Source organism: Molossus molossus, unplaced genomic scaffold (assembly GCF_014108415.1).
Source record: "Molossus molossus isolate mMolMol1 unplaced genomic scaffold, mMolMol1.p scaffold_m16_p_7, whole genome shotgun sequence".
NCBI lineage: Eukaryota > Metazoa > Chordata > Mammalia > Chiroptera > Molossidae > Molossus > Molossus molossus.
In genome coordinates, this window is record NW_023425401.1 from 50,076,423 (window position 1) to 50,101,527 (window position 25,105).

General features: G+C 36.3%; 1 protein-coding gene across 1 annotated transcript in view; it reads right to left on the reverse strand.

The window, feature by feature from the left end:
- Positions 1-25,105, reverse strand: part of SEMA3E (semaphorin 3E) — a 253,085-nt gene that overhangs the window by 55,994 nt on the left and 171,986 nt on the right. The window contains exon 5 of the mRNA XM_036246960.1: positions 2,348-2,441. Coding sequence (XP_036102853.1) covers positions 2,348-2,441 — 94 coding nt within the window. The remainder of the gene's footprint in view (positions 1-2,347; positions 2,442-25,105) is intronic.

The window sequence follows — 25,105 nt, forward strand, 5'->3', positions numbered from 1 at the left end:
GGAGGGCCCTTATGATTTGATTTCTCTTCTGAATAAGTGAGACAACCACCCAGACAGCAAACACTTCACATTTCAGCAGAGTGTAATTCGATTTGGAAGTTCAATGAAACTCACTTGGAAATGTCCCTCCAGTAATATTTCTCCTCTTAAAAAATTCAGATTTAAATTTCTGGTTTCATTCATAGACAAGCTGCAGGGAGTCTGAATGGTGAGTAGCAGGGTGGCTAAAGAAATTACTTTGAACAATTTAAGTAAATTGTTAAAAATAAATGATGTTCTAATCTTTTTGGGGTTTTCACTATACAATTACTGGGTAATTTTTTGCTTTTAATACCATTTGTAATATTCTTATAAATAATATCCCCAAGTTTATTTCATTTGTTTGCTGATTTAGGAATCTTAGTGAGTGTTTCTTTCAGTCAATATTTATTTATAGGAGGCCTTTGTAAGGTAAAAAAAAAAAAAAAGTTGATAAGGAAATTTCTTTCAATGTTAACTATCTGCAGCTGAAAATCAATAAAGCATCAGGAAAATACTGTATGAATCTGTGAAATGCATGTATGTTAATTATATGCTGTCAGTCTCCAAGGAATTTCTAATATTTATGGATCTGGATTCTCATTTCTAAGGTTTTGATTCCTACTAAGTCTCAAGTGATGTAGGCAACACTATTCCCTTGTTAAAAACCTCCTTTTCTCAATATTCTGTTTACATACACACACACCCATAGAGGTAGTAGAGGAACTCAATATATCTTTTTTTTTTTTTTAATCCTCAACTGAGGATATTTTTCTATTTACCTTTTGATAGAGTGGGAAGGAGGGAGAGAGAAGGGGGAGAGAGAGAGTGTGTGAGAGACATCTATTTGAGAGAGACACATTTACTGGCTGCCTCCTGCATGACCCTGACCAGGGCCAGGACGAACCGCAACCCAGATACATGCCCTTGACCAGAATCAAACCCAACACTCTTTGGTCCCCTGGCCAATGCTCTAGCCATTGAGCCAAACCGGCCAGGGTAGAACTCAATATACCTTTAAAAAATATTTTCTTTATAATTTTATATTCTTTAAAATGTCACATCTCTTTATTCAAACCCCTGAAGAACTTATTTACTATGTGAAATTCTTATCTTCCAGCTCTTTCAAACTGTGAAGCTGAAATAAATCAAACTTTCCCTATTAATTAAAGCTAACGTAAGATGTTGTGATATAGAGCCAAATGGGGGAATGTGGGGAGAGAGATACAGAGCTCATCAAAACCAACTGTCTGTAATAAGTTCAGCGAACACATAGTATCTAGAATACATAGAAACATATATATCAGCTCTAAATCAAGCATAAGATATTTTGATTAATTAGTGGGGAGTGTTCAGTTTTACTGTTTATTTAAAATAGAAAGTCTCTACATGATTTTTATACATTCTCATTTTCTTTAAAAAGGCTGGCCTTAAGTTAGCGTATAACTCTAAGCGTTGCAAATGTCGTAACAGAAATTTGTACATCTGCTATACCTGTATCAGAACCTCTCGACACTGAAAAATGAGAACGATTCCTAATAGCACCTGTGTTAATTGTCAAGGATCAGCTTCTTCAATCTGACCCTTGGGAACAAGTGCATCCATCTGCCTGTACCGTCATAATGCTGGAATAACTTCAACGAGAGTGCCATTTTAAACCCGAAATTGTATAAAAGAAGAAAAAAAAAGTATTTTGCTGTGTCTTAAGTAAGATTCTTAGCTACTTCATCTAATTAAATTGAAGCAAATGGAAATCGACAGACATGGCCAGCTTATTATTATTCCAATGTGGATATTTAGTGGTCATTTGAGCTGGTAGACTTCTATAGTTTACATTCTAGATTAACAGGCATTTATAAGAATAACTTTGAAGTTTTCCATTAAGATGACTTTCTGTTGAATTCTATTGTTACAGAGAAAGGCACCAAGAAGAGGATATTAAAAGTTCCTGTAAAATCATAGAATAACTAAAACATAAAGAATTAACACATGCTAAAATAATGTAGTCTTTCTAGCTAAATTTTTATAAAAGATTCATATAATTGAATTTTTGACCTATAAATGGTGCAATACAAACTGTTATAGCAGGCATGTTTTGTTTTCAGAATGAGACAAGCATACTTCATAACAGTTGCATCCAGTATTAGCTGTTCTGAGCAGTTGCAGTCAAACTGGCTCAAGTTAGCACGGTTTGAAATTTAATACCATCGATCCCAGCACAAACAGATTAATATGACAAGGCGACATAGTTAAAGAAATACCCAAAGAATATAACTGAATTTCAAAATCAATAGGACGACCACCTGATGTCAGCAGCAGCAATAATTACCAATTAAAGTGGAGATGAAGGAGGAGTTGGGATCAAAAGGACACCTGCCCCTTCCTCTCTCAGACCTGTGTGATTCCAGGTGAAACAGCGGATCCTTGAAAGAAAACCAAAAATACCATTACGTTGGCACCAACTTCAATATGAACTGCTTACATAAATACGTTAATCTTAATTATTTACAAAACAGATACTGTAAATAGGACACTGGAGAATGACCCCAAGTTACGGAGGAACAAACTGGGTTTAAAAAAGAAACACATATATTTACAGGCACACGTGGGTTTTCTCCCTCCTCGTGAAATGTATGCAGGTGATGAAATGAATTAAATTAGAAGTTTTATCACTTGATCAGAAAGTATTAGTTATTCTGAGATGTGTCAGTTAAATATTCCAAAGGAATGAAAACCTGCTGAAAAAGGTTACTAAAAAGATTCAATGATAAACATGGAATTGGGCTTTTTCCCACAAGAATATTATTGATTTTTTGAATAGTTTGTAAAAGAAAGTAATAAAATTTTCTGCCAACAATTAGAAATATTTATTTCCAATCATTTTTATTCATCACAATTCTTTGTATAGACATTTAATATTTAATCATTTAGAGGATGATACTGCCTAATTGCTTGAATATATATACGTAAGTGAATGTCATACCATGAGCAGTATTTCAGTCTGGCTTTACACAAATGGGGTATTGAAATAAATATTTCTGTGAAAAACTACTACTTTATTGGTCCCTATTGCAAGCATATAACCACAGATTTTCTTGGGACGTTCTCAGATTGCAAAATTCTCATGAGCAGATTTTTTAATAATTAACCTCCATTAATTGTCCTACAAATGGTTTGGATTAAAAAAAAAGTTAGCTTGGAAAGTGACAAAGTTTAATATTGAAAATCTGGTAGAACAAAAATTACACTTGACCATTGAAAAACATGGGGGTTGGGGCACCTACCTCCATGCAGTTGAAAATCTTCATAGAACAATAGTCAGTCATCTGCATCCACAGATTCCCAACCACAGATCAAAAATACAGTTAATGGTTGATTAAAAAAAAAACAAAAAAAACATATAGGTGGACTTGTGCAGTTCAAGCCTGTGTTGTTCAAGGGTCAGTTGTACTTTGCAATAGAATATTGCCAGTCCTGCTCATTATGGCATGTTTGAGTATCCCTTCCCATATGTGAACCATGAACCTAGAACTAACCCTAGAGTCCTGAGTAAATTCTGGGAATTGCATGCATGTCTCTTGAACTTAATCTTGACTTTCCTAGCCACACCACTTACTCCACTTTATTGTTTCTGTCCTTATGTATTTGAGTCTATAAAAAGACATACTCTTATGAAACCTCAACTTTGATGCTGAGAATACAGAGCATTGAGAAATGAATATGTATATATTCTCAGAGAGCTATACTTCACGTCCAAACTTAGATGTACACTGTACCCTTCCCACTGACCTCCAGAAGATTTCAAATATCTACCACTTGTTTATTTGTTTAATAGATAAAACTATCTTGAAAAATCATTAATTCTCCACACACTGCTGCCAGAGTTCTTTCTGATCGGTGAATTTGCTCTATCATTTTTCTGCTTAAAATCTTTTATTGATTTCCCATAGCCTCCACAGAATAAATTCTAAAGTCCTTAGGATATTATATAAAAGACTTTAAACATAGCACTTTTTTTTTTTTTTTTAAATTCTTTTAATCCTCACCCAAGGACCTGTGTTTTTTTAACTTCAGAGAAAGAGGAAGGAAGGGAGACAGGGAGGGAGAGGGGGAGAGAGAGAGAGAATATCATTGTGAAAGAGAACCATCCATCGGTTGCCTTCACTGGGGATCAGACTTGAAACCTACAACCTTTCTTGTGTAAGGGAGGACACGCCAACCAACTGAGCCACGCTGTCAGTGCAGGACTTCTTTATCTCTAAATTGCTGCTCTTCCTGTTTGTGTACCAACTATTCTGAATTACTTGAAGGTTTCTGAATATCTCTTACTTGGGCCCATCAATGTGTTTAGAATAATAATGACCATATAATATTAACAATTCAGCACAGACTTGGTCACCAGCAGGAGTCCTGATCATACAGCTTTGCCTGACCTAGTATTGATGCCTTTCCCTAGCTGTCTCCATGTAGCATTATAGAATCCCTCTTTTATATAATTTGCTTCCTGTATTATGATCCTCTGCTTGTTTGACTCTCTTCCCTACTGGTTTGTGGGGTTTCCTTGAGAAAACGCCCATGTGACATTTATCTTTGATTGCCTCTATCAAATAAAATACCTGGCACATAAATGCACAACTGTTTATGTCACTTGAATAAATTTGACATTTCCAGAAACAGATTGTTTTCTTATCTCCTTTCCTGCATGGCCCTTGCTTATTTTCTTGTAGATCTCAAACAACGGGCAAAACACAGCTGTGGATAGGTATTTTTATTTGAACTCGACAACGTGTACGAATTATTACGCTGCGATGTGGTGATGCTTTCTCGGGGCTGCCGAGCAACGTCATGAGTCTATTTTTTCTGTATTCTAATTGTCATTGGGTTTATTGAAACTTTTTAAATCGCTACAACAACGAGAGGACCAGCTATTCAATAAAGATAATATATTTATATATATACTTTTACAATTTATGGTGGACTCTTGTCAGGATTAATATATTAAAGTTTAGGGTGAATATAACATAATTTAATATCTCATGGTAGTTATTGAAAGTAAAATATTGAAGAATTATAAAGATGATTTATTTTATCCTCCAAGACCTCATTAATGGCATCATGTAGCTGAAGTAGCACAGAGGTGAGACAGGGAGGTACAACCATTGGTCAGTTGAAGCTTTCCTTTTCCCATATGACTGATGTTTTTCCATGAGAAAAAGGTGTTCTGTGGCATATGGTAATGAAACTTCAGTACTGAATGAAGAGTAAAGACTGAGTTCTTAATTTTTTTCAAACAACTAATTTGATAGTTTTTAATAACTTAGCTGAGTTTTTGTTCCATTATTTTAGAACATGATTTTCTTTACTTTGTTAAGCTACATATGACAGAAAAATACTGATCCAATTCATCTTAATTCTCTAAAACTCAATATATTATTTTTGCAACGTTATACAACTGAGATGTGAACATTTTAAAAAGAACTACAAAGGAAGAAAGTTCACCATACTGAGTAGTACTGAAACTATGATGGAAAGCAGGCAAATTCCAAACTTTTATGGCTTTATTTTGCATAGATCAAGATAACTTCAAAATTAACTACAAATTCAAAAATAAAGTTTCTTACATTATTTTGAAAGTTCACTGTGGTCTTAAATGCAGTATATAATCTAGTGCACAATCCAATAAAATACTAAAAAGCAAGTAATACGATTTTCTTCCATGAAGTGGAATTTAGCAAACAAACCAACCAGAAAACTTGAGGCATGATGACATTGTCAATGACCCCAAAGCAATCGCGTTTATGGTTCAAGTGCTGTGTAATGTTGGTGTTTAACCCTACTGAGAATGTTGGTCACGACGTACGCGGGCTTTGCATTATCTGTGTTTTAACAGCTGGAATCTCTGTCTGAGTTATGTGTCTTACATTCACAAGGCAGCACCAGCACCGACCGGGGGGCCGCACTTTCGTTTCAGTGGATGGAACATGGAGACGTTTTTCAATAGATCCTCCTGTGCCTGAGAGAAAGCAGGGCGTCTCGGCTACAGATGCAGACAGACACGTGTGCTTTTCAGAAAATAAAAAAAGTTTGTAAAGAATAAACGGTATATCTTCCCAGGAGTATTTTGCCCTTTGGGCCTTGAGAAAAGCCCTCGGAAGCAGCAAGCCTGTTCTAAGCTATTTTCAGTAGGTGTGAGTCCCTGCATATCAGGTGTTAAATACGACGCCAATTAAACAAAATGAGAATTTCCCGTCTGAAAATGTCAGAAGTAAGAACGTTACACATATTACAAAACAAATAATCACCTATTTGTTTTATTATATTATAATAATATAATATAATTTATATATTATGTTATTTCTAATGGTTAGAGAAAAAGTAAAATACACAAGGGTTATACACATATATATATCTGTCAACAATAAAAACCAAACAAAGGTGCAGTTTTGGTAAATAAATGTCCAGCATAAATAACCATAATATGCACTTTGACTCTTTACTGAATAGCTATTTAATAATCTGTGTAACAATTTAATTTTGAATGATTTGCTTCTTTACCATTTTTTTTTCTGCCAAGCAATAAAAACATTTATTTAAAAATATTTGAAACATGTCCCAAAGACTCAATAAACAAACAGAAAAAAATACATTCACATTGTTAGTAAATGTTTTGACACTAAGGCTAATAGTTTTACATTTTAATTGCTTTTGTTTTCACATTTTTTTTTCTCTAACAATAATATACTTTGTATAATGCTTTAAAATTTAGAAAGCATTCTTGCATATATAATCTTATTTCATCCTGAAAATAAGAGTATGAAGTAAGACAGGGTCAATAATATTGTTCATAAATATTCTTTAGAGAGAAAAATATCGATGTGAGAGAGACACATCGACTGGTTGCCTCTGCTCGACCCCAGCCAGGGCCGGGGACCATACAGCAACTGAAGTAATGCCCCTGACCGGAATCGAACCCAAGACTCTTCGGTCTGCAGGCCGATGCTCTAACCGCTGAGAAAAACTGTCCAGGGCTATTCTTTTTTTTTTTTACAGGTGAAGAATCAGAGGCAGGGTGAGGCTTTGCAGATCTCAAAGAGTATCTTCTAGTTTCATATTCATTTTACAGTATCACCCATACTACCTACCACTGTAAATGGAGAAGGGTGTATATGTTTGTGTAGCTGGGCATGGTTGAGTGTCTTTTATAAGGTATTTAATGCACAACCAAGATTAAAAAAAAAATGTATATAAAGATTTTTTAAAGAAGAAAAATATTTTTTATTTCATTTTTTATTAAATTATATGTTCCAGTGTTTTATTTTCTTTAATATTACTGAAATAGCTTGCAAATACGAGCAAGAATTCTTCTAAAAGCATATAATACATCTAAGTAAAATTCTAACTCAATATTCTTGTGCTGAATTATAAATATTTGTTTAAACCTATACTTGAAGGAAAAATAATCTTTCCCTTTCTTTTGTGTATCCTTTAATTATTACTTCAGGCCCTGGCCAGTTTGGCTCAGTGGTAGAGTGTCGGCCTGGGGACCAATGAGTCTCAGGTTCAATTCCGGTCAGGGGCACAGTACATTGATTGCGGTCAGTCCCCGGCCTCGGTCGGGGTCAAGCAGAAGGCAACTAGTTAATGTGACCCTCTCACGTCAATGTTTCTCTCTCTCTCCCTTTCTCTCCCTCTCTCTCCTTCCCACTCTATCTGAAGATAAATAGAAAAATCTCCTCAGGTGAGGATTAAGAAAAAATTATTACTTCAGGATTCCATATTCCTCCTCACCCTAAGTGCTCTAATCTTATGCCAATATTCTCTTAAATTCTATGCTGATAGCTGTGTCTACCAGGTATGTAAGCCTCGGTGTAGTAAAGTATTGGAAGCAAGTCCTTTTTGAACTAGAATAATTATGTTGTCCTGAAGCCTGCTTTTACTAGAAAACAGCATTATCATAGCTACCTACCTCTTTATTTATTATCTTCTCACATATGATAATGTCATTCTCCCTCTGAAAAAAACTTGTGCTTCCTTGTTTTTATTGAATAAAGTCTAACCTTTAGAATGGCAGTTCAGGACCTTCATAGTTTGACCTCCGGCTTTATCCCTCATGACTCCCACCATCCAATCAAACCTCAGCAGCACAATCTGGTAGACTTTCTTTAAAAGTTCTATGCATGATAATATCCACAGTTCTTTAATTACATTTTCCCTTTGGGAAAGGGGAATTCAATTTTCCTTTGCTCTACAATACTAACTCCTACTTAAGGGGAAAAAGATGTTGAAAAATGACTTTACTTATATTCTCCGAGACTTCCCAGGCAAAACATCCCTCATTGACTATGCTCTGTATCTTTATGGCATTGTCTCCCCTGCATTATGATTATGTATATATAGATAATTTAACAAACTCTCAAGAAGTCTACTATGTTCCAAGTACTCAGTCAATATTGACTTTAAGAAGCATGATGCATACTACTCATCTTAAACCTTATAAAAATTAAGCAAAGTAGTCTCTCTAACTGTCAATTTAACAAATAGCAAAGCCAAAATGAACAGGTGACCACAAGTAATATATAATATAGCAGGCTATATTTTTCATTAGTCAATCTATTAACTGTACTTCAATATCTAGTAACTACATTTTCATAGTTGAGTCACATTAGCAAATACATTATTTCAATGGCAGAAATAAAATTATATCACTGATACTATTTTCTCATGAAATGGTAAAGAGACAAAGAGGAAGAAGGAGTACAGTAAGAATAGAAATAGTAATAAGAATTCAAATAATAGTCTAGATGTTTTACAAAAAGAGGTAATCTAAAATAAAGATGAGAAAGGTTCTGATTTGATTTTAGTCAAGTGCCATAACTTCTTTCAACCTCAATTTCTTTACTTATAATAAAAAAGAAATATTATTTCTGTGCTGCTTTCTCTATGACTATTGTGAGAAGTAGAGAAAGAAATGAAGGTTAAAAGCCACTGGAAAACAACAAGAACTAGAAAATATGAATATATGACATAACCATATATAAAAAGAAAACTGATCTCTTCTTACAAATCCAAGGATTTGCAACTGGGTTCATGTCAAACCCAATGGTGTATAATGTTGATTTCAGTGAGCATTTTGTTTTTGTTGTTGTTGTTCTACAGTTCACTTTAAACTTTTGCTGTATAAGAAGCCAATATGGTATAAGAAAGCACATTAATATGGATAGAATTTCAAAGAACTGTGGATAAATAATGTATTATTCAATAAATGGTGTTTGGACAATTGGACTGCCATCTGTAAAAAAAGTAAAGTTTGATTACTACTTCATGTCTTATAGTCCTGTAACAAATTCCAGATCGACCAACAATTTGAACATAAGAAAAAGGGTTGTACAAAGAATAGAAAAATATATAAAATTTTGTATATAAACTTGGGTGTGGAAAAAGGCCTATTAAAATATGATACAGCCTAGCCAGTGTGGCTCAATGGATTGAGCGTCATCCCATGGACTGAGATGTCCTTGTTCAATTCCCGGTCAGGGTACATGCCCGGGTTGCTTGCTCCTTCCCTAGTATGAGGCTGTAGGAGGAGGAGGCAGCTAATCGATGTTTCTCTCTCACATGGGTGTTTCTATCTCTCTCTCCCTTCCTCTTTCTCTAAAAAAAAAACCAATAAAAACATATTTAAAAAATAATAATAAGATACAAAATCCAGCCCTGGCAGTTGTAGCTCTGTTCACTGGGCGTCACCCAGTGCACCAAAGTGTTGCTAGTTAAATTACCCGTCAGGTCATGTGCCTGGGTTGTGTGCTTAGGGGTATGTGGAAGGCAGCTGATGGATGTTTCTCTCTCTCTCTCTCCTTTGCTCTCTCTCTAAAAATCAATAAAATATTTTAAAAAGTAAAGCAAAATAATACAAAATCCAGAAGATGTAAAAGATTGAGAAATATGACTTAAAAAATGTAAAGAGAAAACACTATAGGGAAAAACACCACAAAATTTGTTTCACTCAGATAAAAAGCAATGGCTTTCTTTTTTGCTTACTATATAATAAACTCATACAAATCAATAAAAGACAACAAAATAAAATTTTTAAATGGTATGGGGCCATAGATGTGTAAAGTGAGTTTGGAATATCTTTTTTTTTATCCTCACCTGAGGACTTTTTTTTTTTTTTTTTTTTTTTTTTGCATTTATCTTGAGATAGAGTGGGAGGGAGAGAGGGAGGAATAATAAGATACAAAATGCAGCCCTGGCAGTTGTAGCTCTGTTCACTGGGCGTCACCCAGTGCACCAAAGTGTTGCTAGTTACATCACAAAGACTTAGATGTCAACTTGAAGAGGTATCTACTGTCCAAGGATGAGATACTTTTTTTCATCAATAAGAATAAGACAAGTATCACAGGATCTTACTTATATGCGGAATTTAATGTACAAAATAAACTGATGGACAAAGTAGATCCAGAGACATGGAAGCATGGAACAGACTGAAATCTCAGAGGGAGGGGGATGGGAAGAGATTAACCCAAGAACTTATATAAATGTATGCATAGCCCTTGGACAGGGACAATAGCGCAGTAAAGGCTTGGGGAGGGGGTGGGGTGGGAGCAGGGTGGAGAGGGTAAATGGGGAATAAAAGGAGGGACATCTGTAATACTTTCAAAAATAAAGATAATTGTTTTTAAAAGGATAATAATCGACAGGGATTGAAATAAGCCTAAACAAACCTAAGAATATGAACAGCTGGATGTCAGCCATATTAGTTGGAAATATCCTGTAAGGCCATATTAGAAAATATCATAATATAATAAATATCTATCTGGTTCTGAGATTAAGAAATTAGTATTTTAATTATTTAAAAGAAGAGCACACCTAGTCTACTTATAATTATAGCATAGATACTAATTTGATTCATTTACTTTATGATCATCTGTGCTTGATTTTTTTTTATATGAATTTTTATTTATTTTTTTGTTACAGATATTTTAACTTTTTACCCCATTGGCACCCCCCACCCCACCCCACCTCCGCCCCGTCCCCGGCTTAGTTGTCCATGTCCATTGGTTATGCATACATGCATATAAGTTCTGTGGTTTATCTCTTCCCACCCCCCACACCCCCATCCCCTCTTCTGAGGGATGTCAGTCTGTGCCCTACTTCCATGTGTCTGGGTCTACTGTATTCCTCAGACTGTTATGTTCATTATATTCCGTATATAAGTGAGATCATGTGGTATTTGTCTTTTTCTGCTTGGCTTCTTTCACTTAGGATAATACTTTCCAGGTCCCTCCATGTCGTCTCAAAGGATAAGAGATCTTTCTTTCTTACCGCTGCATAGTAGCTTGATTTTTTTAAAAAATTAAGTTTAATGTGATAGAAAATTCATCACATATGTCCAGTCAATTATTTCCTGGATTACCTAGTTGTTCCAACTTTAAATTTACAACTCATATTGAGACTGAAAGAGCATTTCATAATAAATTACTCAAGTTGCTTACTTAGAATCTCTTTACAGTCCTGGCCGGTTTGGCTCAGTGGTTAGAGCGTCAGCCTGCAGACCAGAGAGGCCCAGGTTCGGTTCCCGCTAAGGGCATGTGCTTTGGTTGCAGTTTGTCCCTGGCCACGGCTGGGGTTGTGTGGGTGGCAACCACTTGATGTGTCTCCCTCTCATCGATGTTTCTCTCTTTCTCTTCCTCCCTCTCTCCCTCCCACTCTATCTATCTCAAGATAAATGCAAAAAAAAAAAAAAAAAAGTCCTCAGGTGAGGATAAAAAAAAAAAAGAATCTCTTTACATAAGCAAATTACACGTATGTAAGAAGGACGATAAAAAGAAAGTTTGTAGTAATTGGCATCATAGACTAGATTTCATCATTTCAGTTCCTGCTTAGTAAAATGCCAAAAATTTTAGTGAACGTAACTTTGTACGGCTATTCTTTGAATAATTACATACGTGCTATCCAGTACAGATATTTTAGGGTGCATTTGTAGAAAAAATGGGTGGTAGTAAATACTTGTTCAGTGTAAACTCCTGATCTCTTCTACTTACTTATAAAATGACTGGCACAGCATATCCAAAAAACAATTGGATTGCAGTGTACCTGTTTCTTAGATAAATACATATGGTATAGATATAATTTATATATGTATATATAATAATCTATAATATATAAACATAATAAAAGCATGTATATGTTTTACTATGTGAAATATTAAATAGGAGATAGTAATATTATCTTTACTATTAATTTAATATTAATATTAAATATTAAATAAGAGAATGCCAGAAATAATCATGAATAAATATTTATGCATATTTTCAAAAATTTAACTGAAGAATGAAGGTAATTATTTAGACATTTACACATGGCAAGAAATGAACCATATTGACTCAAGTTAACGTCATGGTCTAGATTTCTCCTCTGTCCTGCTTTTCCTGTCCACCTTCTCTGGGTTTGACTATTCTCACTGTTATTCCGACCACACACAATGAGGCAAACATCAAAATTCTTTTTTGAGGACAAAGATGCTTTTTATAAAACTATGAATATCTACTTTTCATGGGGAGGAAGTCATAGCCCCTTTTTAATATGCAGACGGCCTTCAGAGCAAGTCCTCGTTTCTGAACCCCTGTTCCCTTTCACTTGGACACATTTGAAAACTCCTCAATTCTATGAGTGTTCCTACTACTGGCTGAGTCATATATGATCACAAAAGATCACAGTCCTGTGTGAGGAAGAAAAGAATTGCTGGTAAAAGGGAAAATAAATCCACCATCTGCACAGTAAGAGCTGGACAGCTGCAAGGCGAAGTACACTTTCGTAACAGCTGACTGCCATTCCGCCCTGGCTGGAACCTGACAGCTCTAGGAGTTGGTAGTGTCAACAGAGGGAATTTTGGAAAATAGGGTTAATGTGCAAAGTCTTTCATGGTTATCAGAGGAGTATGGGCTATGGAATTCCTCACTTTTTCTCATGGAAAGGGGAAATATAAGGAAGTGTATCCACACTGTAGTAACCTATATAGTTATTTTCTAAACCGATGATAATTCAATCCTCCCTGATTTTATGATTGCCAGGCTACAGTCTAATCTGCTGGATACCTGGAATGGGAACACTGCCCCATGACCTTGAGTACAACAGTGGATGCTCCACCTTTCTTCTTGCATCTCATTCCTCCCTTTATCAAACCACAAACATTAGTTTATTACACAGAAGTAAAAAGGGATGTGAGCACATCTTTAGCATGTTTTTATATGATTATTTTGGAGGCTCATGCTTGTAGATAGATATATAATAAATTAGAAATATGATAAAAGTAAGAGACAACCAGCATGTTTTACTAGGACTACATGACTGAAGATAACAGAATGTAGAATAAACACAGTACCTAACATAGCTCCATATGACATCACTTCAGTGTGCATGTCAATTCAGTGTACACATTAGTGCTGTGCACTGAATAATAGCACCTAACAAGCTACAAAACACTTTTACCGTAATGTTCTGTATTGTTTATCACACAAATCTTTAAGATGTATATTTAAACGTAGTGATCCTCCAAAGAACATCACAGGACAGGGAAATACAATTTATACAATGAGTACCTGAAATAGAAAATTCTTATAATGAGGTACACACAGGAATATGAGAAATTAAAACCTAATTCTAGTTCTTGGGGTAGAGTGGTCTGGGCTGAGGGAGACTGGTGATATTCTGGGATGTTTTTATTGGGGAAACAAAAATCAGCTGATTCAGATTTATATTAGGAACACTATGTCTCAGGCATTGTGCTAACAACATTATTTAGTTGTTTATTCATTGTTACTACAACCTTACACGACAAATAACTTTATTCTCATTTTACAAATAAAGTTTCGAAAGTTCAGTGATATTAAACCTATACAAATCCACACAGCTAATAACAGGAAGATCTGATTCCAGTCCCTTAACCACTCTCCTAGAAGAGGGCATTTTAGAAGGAGAACAAAACATTTTATTCAAAGGTTAGATGAAGGACTGGTTAAGGAAAGGAGGGAGTAGCTGACTAACTAACCAAGCCTGTACGAGGGGGTTTAATGAGCAGGAGCGAGCAGACAGACAGCATGTGGGAGCCAGACAGGGAAGGATGCCGCTCTCTGAGATCAGGCGTTTGGACTTCCTCCACTCAGTGTGCAGGCGTAAGTCATGAATGCTTTAAAAAGACTTGTTATTTAACAAGGTCGATTTGACAGCAGACAAACAGCTGGAGTGAAGAGCAAGTGAAAACTGTAAGGAAGCTGGTGGCGGTACTTAGGGATAACGGTTCTGGCAGAGGAACGGATCGGGAGGATAATTTAAAGATGCAGCTGGAAGGGTTTTGCTACTGATTCAACTGGGAGAAAAGCGAGGCTCATAACAAGAAGTTGAGGATTTAAGCTCGAGTGGGAAGGGAAAGAGGAATATCTTTGAACTGTGGTAAGGAGCACAGTAAAAAGGAAGGAAAGAAGAGGTGTTTAAGGAAACATGATAAATGTCATATTAAGAATGTGTTTGGTTAACGAAGTTGGATACTTTTTAAATGACAAAGAATACTAGAAATGCAATATAGGATATCAAAAAAAAGATCTTAGGACTAGGAGTTCAGATTTGTGAATGGACATGTGATGGCAATCGGTGATGCTAACAAAGACGTTAAAGAAATGAGATGATGAAATGCGGCTGCGGGGGTGCCGCTGAGAGCCACACTTAAGTCACGTTTATTATCACCAAGCCCTGCTCAAGGTGCTTTGCTCCTATGAATCCAGTCCTCAGCACCCCTGCACACAAAGCACTAGAACAGGCAGGAAGCAGAGGCCTGACTCTAAATTACAGTCAGTAGGAGGCTGGGGTTAAGTTTACAGGTGTGGAATTACTATGGATAGATAGACAGAAAGACAGACATAGACAGAGACAGAGACAGAGAGAGCGAGCTGTATAAATGCTTATATCTGAACCACTATCATCAGTCTAATTTGTGTCATCCCAGAGATAGAGACACAATCCAAAGTGCTGGTGGTGATTTAGTCTGGGGAAGCGACTGAGACTGGGAAAACAATTAACAAACACTTCCAGTTTGTCTCTGTATTTGGAATTCCTTACAAAGGGGCAGGCAAGGACTTGTATGAATACAAATGACTGAAACTATATCACTATTTACATATTACATCAAGATATCATTATAGAAGGAAATGTAGAAGAATACAAATATAAAAGCCGAAAATACTGATCTTTCATAATCCCATTAAGATTCAGCCACTGTTGAACCTATTATATTTTCTTCCAGTCTTCACAACTCATGTTGAGTTTTATTGGGTGTCAAACGAACATTGCATTCTTTCTCCATTCCTTAAATACATTTAAATCTCCAGTGCTAAGATATTTTAGCTACAGAAGTTTTTCTTCAGCCCCTATGATCACCGATTTTCGTATAGATATCACTGTAGTGAGGGGGTGTCTACCAGCCTGGCTTTGTCTTGAAACAAGGTAAGCGTTCTCCACTTAACTCTCTCAGGGTCCTCTTGATTCCTGTTACATTTGTCCTCTCACACATTTGGCTGATGTAAATTTCTATTATCTCAACAGTGAACCAGACACCTGAGGAAAGAAAGGGGAGCCCTACAGAGAGTCCTGCAAGGAAAACACCATCATCCCAAAGCACAGGCTTTGTTTACTTGTTTTCTTTCTTCCTGCGTTTGCCAAAGCTGCTACACTGAGGGTCAGTTTTTTGCACGTTTTTGCTTGTTTTAGCCTTTTTTGCATGTTTAGGCCAGCCTCTATATTATGTAAGTGGTGTGCTGCCTCCTGGTCCTGTCCAGATGTTCCTGGCCTGGTCCTGAGAACTTGCCAGAAACTTCTCTGCTTCCCAGGAGGAGGCACTGCTCAGTGAAGCAGTACTGTTTGATCCTAAGCACCTTCCTCCAATCGGGTTGAGTCAGAGCTGATAAAATGTCCTTGGACTTTCTGCCACACGGTAGCCCTCTTCCCCTTAGCAGCACATGCTGATGCAAGTTTTCCTTCTGGTAAAATTCTTTTAGTAATTTCAATCAGCAGGTAGGTGGTTCTTAAGAGGTAGAGGGAATAGGTTATTATCTCTATATGTCTGGATTCAATCAAAAGAGAAATTACCATACAGTAAGGTACACAGGGGCCACTTAACATAAACAAATACTAAGTGATGACAGGAGAGTAAGTATAAAGATGAATCAGGGGCTGCAGAAGGGCAGACTGGGGTTCTTCTCATTGAAGAATGTGTGGTGCCTGCTACTGAATGGGGAAGAAGCTCGAGGTACTGCCCCGTCAGATCTGGTTCCCTGTCCTAGGCCAGCAGAACAACCCTCAGGCACCACACAAAGTCCTAGGCGCACAGGACATCAGCACCCACTTGGTTGGCGAGGCCTCCCTCTGCAGACCCCAGCATGCTGGTATGACGTCATGGGTGGGGCGGCTCAATGAATGGCCAGCCTCAAAGCTGCAGCCTGTACATGGGGAGAAGAAAGGGTGCAGGGAGGCAGCGAACTGCACCGTCTGGGGGTATTTACATCCCGATAGGCTCTCGGGTTCCCGTGCAGCCTCTGACCAAACTAAGAGCTGCAGTCAGATGCTGGAAGAGTTTGGTCCACCAGGCACCTCCGCCTGAAGAAAACCGCAGGAGCTGGGCAGTGGAGAAAATGTGCCTTCTTCAGAAGCCCATTGAGGGCACTCACCAGAATGGCCTCTTCCTTCTGCAGTAGCTATCACCGCCCTTCTGGCACCTTGGGGACAATTACATCCCAAATCCCTTGCCCCTTGCCAAGTTACATAATCTAATCATGGGAGTGATATCACATGACTTTTGTCGTATTACCAGTAAGAGCAAGTTAGAGGTCCTGCCCACTCAAGGGAAGAAGATTATACAGGGTGTGGATTCTGGGACTCAACTTAGAATTTGACCTACTGAAAATTACCAAAAACTGAAATGACCCAAATGCCCATCAATATGTGAACAAATAAGCAAACTGTGATACATGATGTTATGGGTTACTCAATGAAAGAGAATAAACTGTTGATATACACACCACTTGATGTATCTCAAGTGCTTTATGCTAAGTGGTAGAAACCAATCTCAAACTTTGCCTACGGTGAGATTCTATTTAAATAACATTCTCAGAATTAAAAAACAAACAAACTATTGGCTCATATAATAGGTCAGTGGTTGCCCAGGGCAGGGGAGGGAGTCAGAAAGCTTGATTGCAGTTCCTAGTAGTGATGGTAGTTATCAGAATAAATGCATGTGTTAAAATTCTAGGGTAAATTTTGAGTACATTTATCAAATGAAAATGAACTATACTGATATAAAATGAAATCATAATCATAATAATAATACTTTAAAATAAACAAACAGAAAAATTTGTATATTTTTGTGTTCCCACCAGAAAGAGATGTGATATTTTTCCTGTCTCCAGACATCTAAAATTGAGTAATTACATTAAACAAATTAAAATTTTCATAGAACAAAATGAATTCTATTTTATTTTGCATTTATTTGATTATAAAGAGCTTGTACATTTTATATATTTAATAGCATATGTATTCACTCCTGCAAATTTATTTTGCTGTCCACTGTCCATTTATTTACTAAGTTCTTTGTATATTTATAATGATTTATAGACACTCTTCAGAGCTTAGGATATTTTGTAAATATTTTCAAAATATTTTAAATATTGTATTTAAATTATGAATATTTGTAAATATTTTCTCATTCTGTTACTTGTTTTCTAGGTCAATTTATCATGCACCCATCTTTAAATACATTTTTAAGTTACCCACTCTAGTCCAAATGTACCAAATTTTCCTTTTGCTGTTTTGTTCTTACTGAATAGTAGGTTAAGAGAAGCTGTAGTTTTTTTAAACAACAGACAGAGCATGCTTGCTACTGGAGAAGAAAGACTCAGTGGGGACTTGTCGGTCCAGTAAGTCCAGCCTGGGGTGGTGATGAACGTTAGGCTGATCTGCCTGAGCCTGAAAAGTGGCCTGGTTTGGAAACAAAGCTCACTATGGAGCTGATGGACTGCTAGTACACACAATAATGGGAAGTCCGAAGTCGTGGAGAGGATGTAGATACCAGGCGCTGGGGAAACCAGAGATGAGACTGGCAGAGCAGGGGTCCGTAGCACAGTGCATGACAGGAAAGCACGAAAAACAAGATGACACACAGCCGAGAGAGTAAGGCTGACAAAGCAGAGAGACATCCAGTTACTGCCCAGAAAAATAATAAATTCGGTAAGGGAAGGAACAGGGTATTGGTGTCCCTGTGCCATGGAGGAAGGGGCTGGATTAAAGAAGGGAACAAAAATAGAAACAGGACCCCAAAGGCTAGACTATAGTTTATAGACAAAACCCCAAAATAAGAGCCTACTGGGGGCCCACTTATAATAGAAAAGTAAGCAAAGTAAGGTAACATCATGAAAGCCAAGTGTCACACACAGTTAATATGAACTGGCATAGGCAGAGCAGAACTATAGCAAAACAGACCAGCTGCTGCCTCCTCCGACTTACAACCGAGGCTTTGCTAACCTGAGCCATGCACACGTTTTCTTGGACAGCCCCAGGGAGAGAGCCTACGGTTGATGCCAGCTGAGGAACAGGAGGATTACAGGAATGGAAATCAAAGCAGTTCACTTTGGATTATATAAGAGTAAAAATCTAAATGATGATTAAGAACTTAGTAGTATAAAAGAGGAAACAGTAGAAAAGAATTAGTTCGTAAGCTGGAAATGTCATTATGTATACATTTACATATACTTACATATATGCAGCTACATAATCTTCAGTTACCAATAAATATTGATCAAAATATTCAAGTATGTTTAATATTTAAATGTTTGATCATACCTCATCTTGAATTTAAAAAGTCAACCCAGCACTAAATTATTTTCAGAAACGTCTTTTTTTTAATATGTTTTTGTGAATTGATTTTTTAGAGAGAGAGAAAGGGAGAGAGAGATAGAAACATCGATTTGAGAGAAAAACATCTATTGGTTGCCTCCTGCACACCCGCTACTGGGGATTGAGCCCACAACCCAGGCATGTGCCCTGACCCGGAATCGAACCGGGACCTCTCAGTCCATGAGATGACATTCAATTCACTGAGCCACCAGCCGGGCAGAAACATTTTTTATAGATTCATATAAATTCAGAAAATAGTTGAAGTTCTGGCAACTAGTATGTTATAAATAATTAGATTAAGTAAAATGATTAGCCCAATACTTATGTTCACTATATCTTTTTAGTAAATTATTTTCATGACTACTGTCAGATTGTGTTGGGCCATGAAGAAACAGAGATAGAAATGACAGTCTCTTCCCAAGAGACATTCCAGAATTCATATAGAAATTATAATTCAGAGTCCAAGTTTGTTTTTAAGTACAATGAAAATGTAAAGAAAAAGTAATTAAATTTACCAGGTGGCGGCCGAGATAAACACACAGGGGAAGTGATGTATGAGCTCAGTCTTGAAACATGAGTTGGGATTTTTCAAGCAGAGAATAAAGATGAGTGTTTTGTTTTGTTTTCTAAGTGAAGAATCATCAGGGGCAAAGACATAAGCAAGTGAGAGAATGCAGTTTCTTTGAGACATGGCACAAAATGCTGTGACTGCCTCACTGGTCCTTTAGAATAAGGGCAGTCATGAAGGTAGCGTAGCATCTACCTCCTCCTCCTGTCAGATTTTCCCTCCTTTGTCAGCCTGGATTTTCAGAGTTTCATTATTACAGAAGTTGTTTACTAGAATGTCTCTAGCAAATTATTTAATGGATTTTTCAGTAGGTATAAGAAAAATGGATGTAGAGTACTGGATAGAGTTCAAGACTAGGGGTATAATTTTAGGGAAAACAGATAACAGAAAAACCCATGTGAATTAATAAGAACATCAAGGGAAGCATGCACTCTAGGAAAACATACACCAAGCATAGGATTTCTGCAACACCACAGTTTAAAGGGCTGGAAAGGCAAACTATTCAGAACTTTAAAACTATTTAAAAAGTAATGGTCCTAAAACTAAAAGAGGAAAGCTTCTATACAAAAAGTATTAGTATCATCAAACCTTGCAGAGAAGTATCATGAGTTGAGGTGTTAAAAAAAAAAAAAAAAAACCTATTTGGCAACTAGAATGAGCAGTAGTAACAGTAGCAATTTTAGCAGTGATTCTCTGGGGTGAAGAACCAATGGAAAATGAAGAATTAGAAATGGCAAATACAGGCTATGCTTTCAAGGAATTTATAGGAAAATTCATAGGAAATTCTAGAGTTAGCAAAATCAGGAAATAAGCTTACAGGTCAAATAGAGGTGAGACTAAATTTTTATTTGTTTTGTAATTTTACTTTTAGAATGGTGAGGTCTAAACATTTTTGTGTGCTGAAAGGAAAGAGTGAAAAAGAAAGAAAATCGGCAGATTAAAGTAATGAAGAAGGTAAGAGATATGATAAAGGACATAGATGGAATCAGTAATCTCGGAGAGAAGAGTCAGAGGTGTCTGCATCTGAGACCGAGTGAAAAAGTAGCATCAAATATTAAATTCAGAAAAAGAGAAAAAGTTGAGGATTTTCACTTTATGGGCTCCATTTCCTTTTTTTTTTTTTTTAAATAGGAAGACATTTAAAATGCTGAGAGTTAAGAACTAGGAAGTCAACACTGGATACAATGTGAAAAAGAAAATGTTAACATCAAGTGAGTATTACTATGCACCAGCCCTTAGGGCATCTGCTTCCCCAAATATCGTATCTCAGAAACTCCATATGACTTTGGCAAGCTTCATATTAAAATAGAGACTTAAGTTTACAGATGAGGAAGCTGAAGTCCAAAGATGTTAGGTATTGACAAAGTCACACAGGTAATGGGTAGCAGAACCCAGGTTTGAAATTTCATCTGTTCCGTTTCAAAGCCCTTTTCGTTACAACATTTTACTCCCTCTCCCACCTCCAGAATGGTAGTGACTTAAAAAATTCAAGGAAAGGTAATAGAGGACTAAAAATATGATTAACTACATGTCAGTGGGCTCATCTACATAGCCAAGGTGACAACCAACATCCTTTATTTGTCTCTAATGATGAGTAGCAGTTTGGGAGCAGCAGAGGAGACAGCAAGAGGCTCAAATGAACCTGGCTTAGTAAATCATGAAGTGGATACAACGTAGTTTATGTGGTGTTTTGTAAATATTACTACAGTGAGGTCTCCACTGTGTCAAGGACCGGGTAAAAGCTGGAGGGATTGAAGAATTGAGAGACCAGGAAGATGTCTACAGACAGCTGAAGATGAACATCAAGTTTAGAGCAAAAGACTGGAAGAAGAGTGCAAGGCATAGATTCATGCAGAGATGTCTGCTTAGACACAATTATTACCATCATCATTGATTTCTTTATATGACACTTCATAATTTACAGAATGCCATACTATATTACCTCATTCAGGAAAGAAGCACCACATAATAGAAAGAACTTGGCCTTGGACCATGAAGCCCAAGTTTGGCCACTTAGAGTACAGCTTTAAGAAGCAACTTAACTTCTTTTCACGTTCCTCATTTGTTGTATGAAAGAAAGAATTCCTCCCTTGTGTGAAGTTATGAGCATCAAAGAAAAGGACCAAAAACATCTGGTACATGGAATGCACCCAATACACGGTGTTATATTTATTAAAATTCTTACTGAGATGATTTAATTCCTACAATAAGACTGCGAGGCAGATGATAGTACTTCATTGACGTGGAATTTTAGCTTTAGAAGATACCCTAATCTTATTTTACAATGAGAAAGTGTGATTTGAGAGAAAAACAGACTTTCCTGAGAAGGATGAATGAGGATGAGACTACAGCTTGTTAATTTTGCTCTAAAATTTTATTCCTGAAATAAAACTGTAACTCTATATGGAACAATCTATGTAGACTACCAAAATCGAACAAATGTTTCAGACACAAGAAGAGGGATACACAAGTAAACCATATTTATTATTTTAATCTTAGAAGAAGGAAGGCTATTGTTGGAAAAAAAGGGAAAGTAAGAACCTTTCTTACTCCAAGTGCAAAAAAGGAAAGATACTTAACAGAGAGAGAGAAACTGGGTATCTATGCTCCCCGGTGGCACTGAAGAGGCAGCGTAGAGAATGCTCAAGACTGCAAAGTTGGTTAAAAAAGGTGGGGGGCACAGCAGCCAAAGTGCCCTGCCAAATATTTCCCCCAACATTAGGATAATAAAATGACTCTGTTCGGTTTGAGTCTGTTAACTTTTCTTTATTTTCTTGTAGAAAAATGGTGGTGGTACACAGCACACCAGGAATCTTGCATTCCTGTTGAACTTCTCCACTCCTCTTTCCCTGTCCAGCTTTTCTCTCTGTCATGCTCAAAATGAAGTTTTCTGAAAAATATATCTACATTATTAAATAATTTTAAAAATTAAAAGAATAAATGAGTAAAATTAGAGTTAACTTACTTTAAAATATTTAAATTTCCCTTTGGAAAATAAAACCTGACAAAATTCAATTTGCCAGACTGAAAATACACAAGTTATTTTCATTAAGCCAACATTTTAATTAGATCACCAAATTTAACTCTATGTACATCTGTTCTATATCATGTTCATGAATTAGCAATGATGTAACATGTGATTGAATTTGTAAATAATTTAACTTGAGTACACTAATAAAATTCAAATTGGTTGTACAGAACCAACATATTATTTAATCACCTAAGGTTCCTCAAATGTCTTAGTGAAAATATTCTTGAAAATAAGAAAGTCCAACCAGGTTAACATGTTTTCTCTCCTTACAGTCATTTTCAATGAATATCAAATTTATCTTTAGAGTTAGAAAACTTTAGCAATATCTTAAGGAATATATTTTCAAAATTTCTCCATACTTTCAAGAGAATATTTCAAAACTTAATTTGTCGCTATTTCCAACCTAAAGAAGACTAAATATAGCTACTACAAACCATCCACTATTACCCAATAGCCATCATATGAAGAAAAGAAATAATCTGGGTGCCACAGTTTTACATATGTGAATGGTGATAAACTGTGATAAAAAGTCATTGATACGAAGTACAAAAGTCCATATGTAGAAAGTCTCTGCTTTTTTTGTGTAATGAATTTATATTGTGGACACTGTTGATTATGTTGTTAATGTCCCTTACTTAAAAAGGGACATAATTATATCTCAAAGCTCATATATGGAAATGATGAAAGTAGTTAACTTTTATTGAGGACTTATGTCATTAATGAGCTAAAATTTTAATGTATATATGATTTTATTACATTTTTCTTTCTCTTTTTATTTTTATTAATTTATTTTTGTTACAGATGTTTCTCCTTTTCCTCCCACTGACATCCTCCTCCTAATCCTGCCCCCCAGTATTGTATTTTTATATTCAAAATATTTTATATTTAAATATATTTATTTATGCAATTCTCACTACTAATTCTATGAAGACAGTATTATTGAAATCTTTGTAAGATATCTAGTTAAGTTATAGTGAAGAAATGAAAACTCAGGTATTCCTAAATCCAAAGTTCATGCCATTAATGTCTACACTTGTGCTTCCTAATGAGAACTCTAAAACACAACGTTTTTCCTGGACTTACTTTGTTGGTAAGAAGGTCAATATCACAATCAGTGAATATGGTTTTATTCTCCCTCCTTGTACCTGTTTTCCTGTTGCCTCTTTATATATGACTGTTCTCTTCTACTTTTCCTAATTTTATTATTGACCTTATTTAAAATTTTCTATCAATCCCAAAAGGTAAAGCAACAACAACAACAAAAACCACAGATAACAATAGGAATTACCTTCCACTGAGTATTTTGAGTATTTTCTCTATGTCCAACACTGAACTGAATATTTTACATTTGCTGTCTCATAAAATCCTCAACAAATCCTATTTGGCAAATGTCAAGCAGCTCTTACATGCCCAACCGACCAAAGACAACACCGATGTGAGAGAGACACGTCAACTGGTTGCCTCCCACATGACCCCAATCAGGTGGAGATGGCACCTACAACCCAGCTACGTGCCCTTGACCAGGAATCAAACCCGGGACCCTTCCATGTGCAGGCTGACGTTTTAACCACTAAGGGATGCTGGCCAGGGCACAAACTAATTTATGGTGATAAAAGTCAGAAAAGTGGTTCTATAGGGATGATAGTGACTTTAAAGGGGGAAAACCCTGGTGATGTTTTCTTTCTAGGTCTGGATGCTGGTTACATAGATGTGTCCAATTTGTGAAAACTAATCATAGTTAGATTTTTGGTCTGCATAATTTTCTGTATGAATTTTATAAGTTGCCAAAAAGTCTGTCTCTGTTCTCTATGCTATGCTGCTTAATTTATGTTCTAAAGACCAGTCAAGTAAAAATATATTTCTATTATTATGTTATCACCAAACCTATTCAAGAGTTGGCAAAATCTACATAATTAAAAGAATATATGTGTGTGAAAAGGTACTTATGAATTCTATCTTATAAACATTTTAACCAATTTGTTAATTTGGATTTGTTAGCATCTTAGAGTTCTACACTAAAATATCAATGTAATAAAACCCATTCATTCATTCATTTACCCACTGACTCATTCATTCTAAGATTACTGATTAACTACTAGATTCCAAGCACTGAAGGGTTTTGAGGACGTTCATAACCCTCTAGTGCTTGAGGAACAAATGCAATGCCTGTCAGGGCCAGGCAGCGATGGCAAACTGGCAATGAGGCTGGGTGTCAGCATGCCTCTCACGAGTGATGGGGACTATGGAATACTGTTTAGCACACGTCCTATTGAACAGGGGGCAGCAACTGCTTAGCACCAACTGATTCTTTTCATGCTGGTCCAATGGAAATCACAACCTGCCATGTGAAACCACCCAGTTTTTAACTGTAGGCTCTATAAAAGAAAACAAACAAGAAATCCTGTCTGTGAAACACAAAGCCCATTTGTAAGCTGAATCAGGCATATGGTGCTAGCTTCTACCATCTGATTAAACTGCAGACATGAATGCTTACAGGTCTACATCCATGAACATCTCACTTGTCCTTTAGATACCCAACCACTGAAACATCA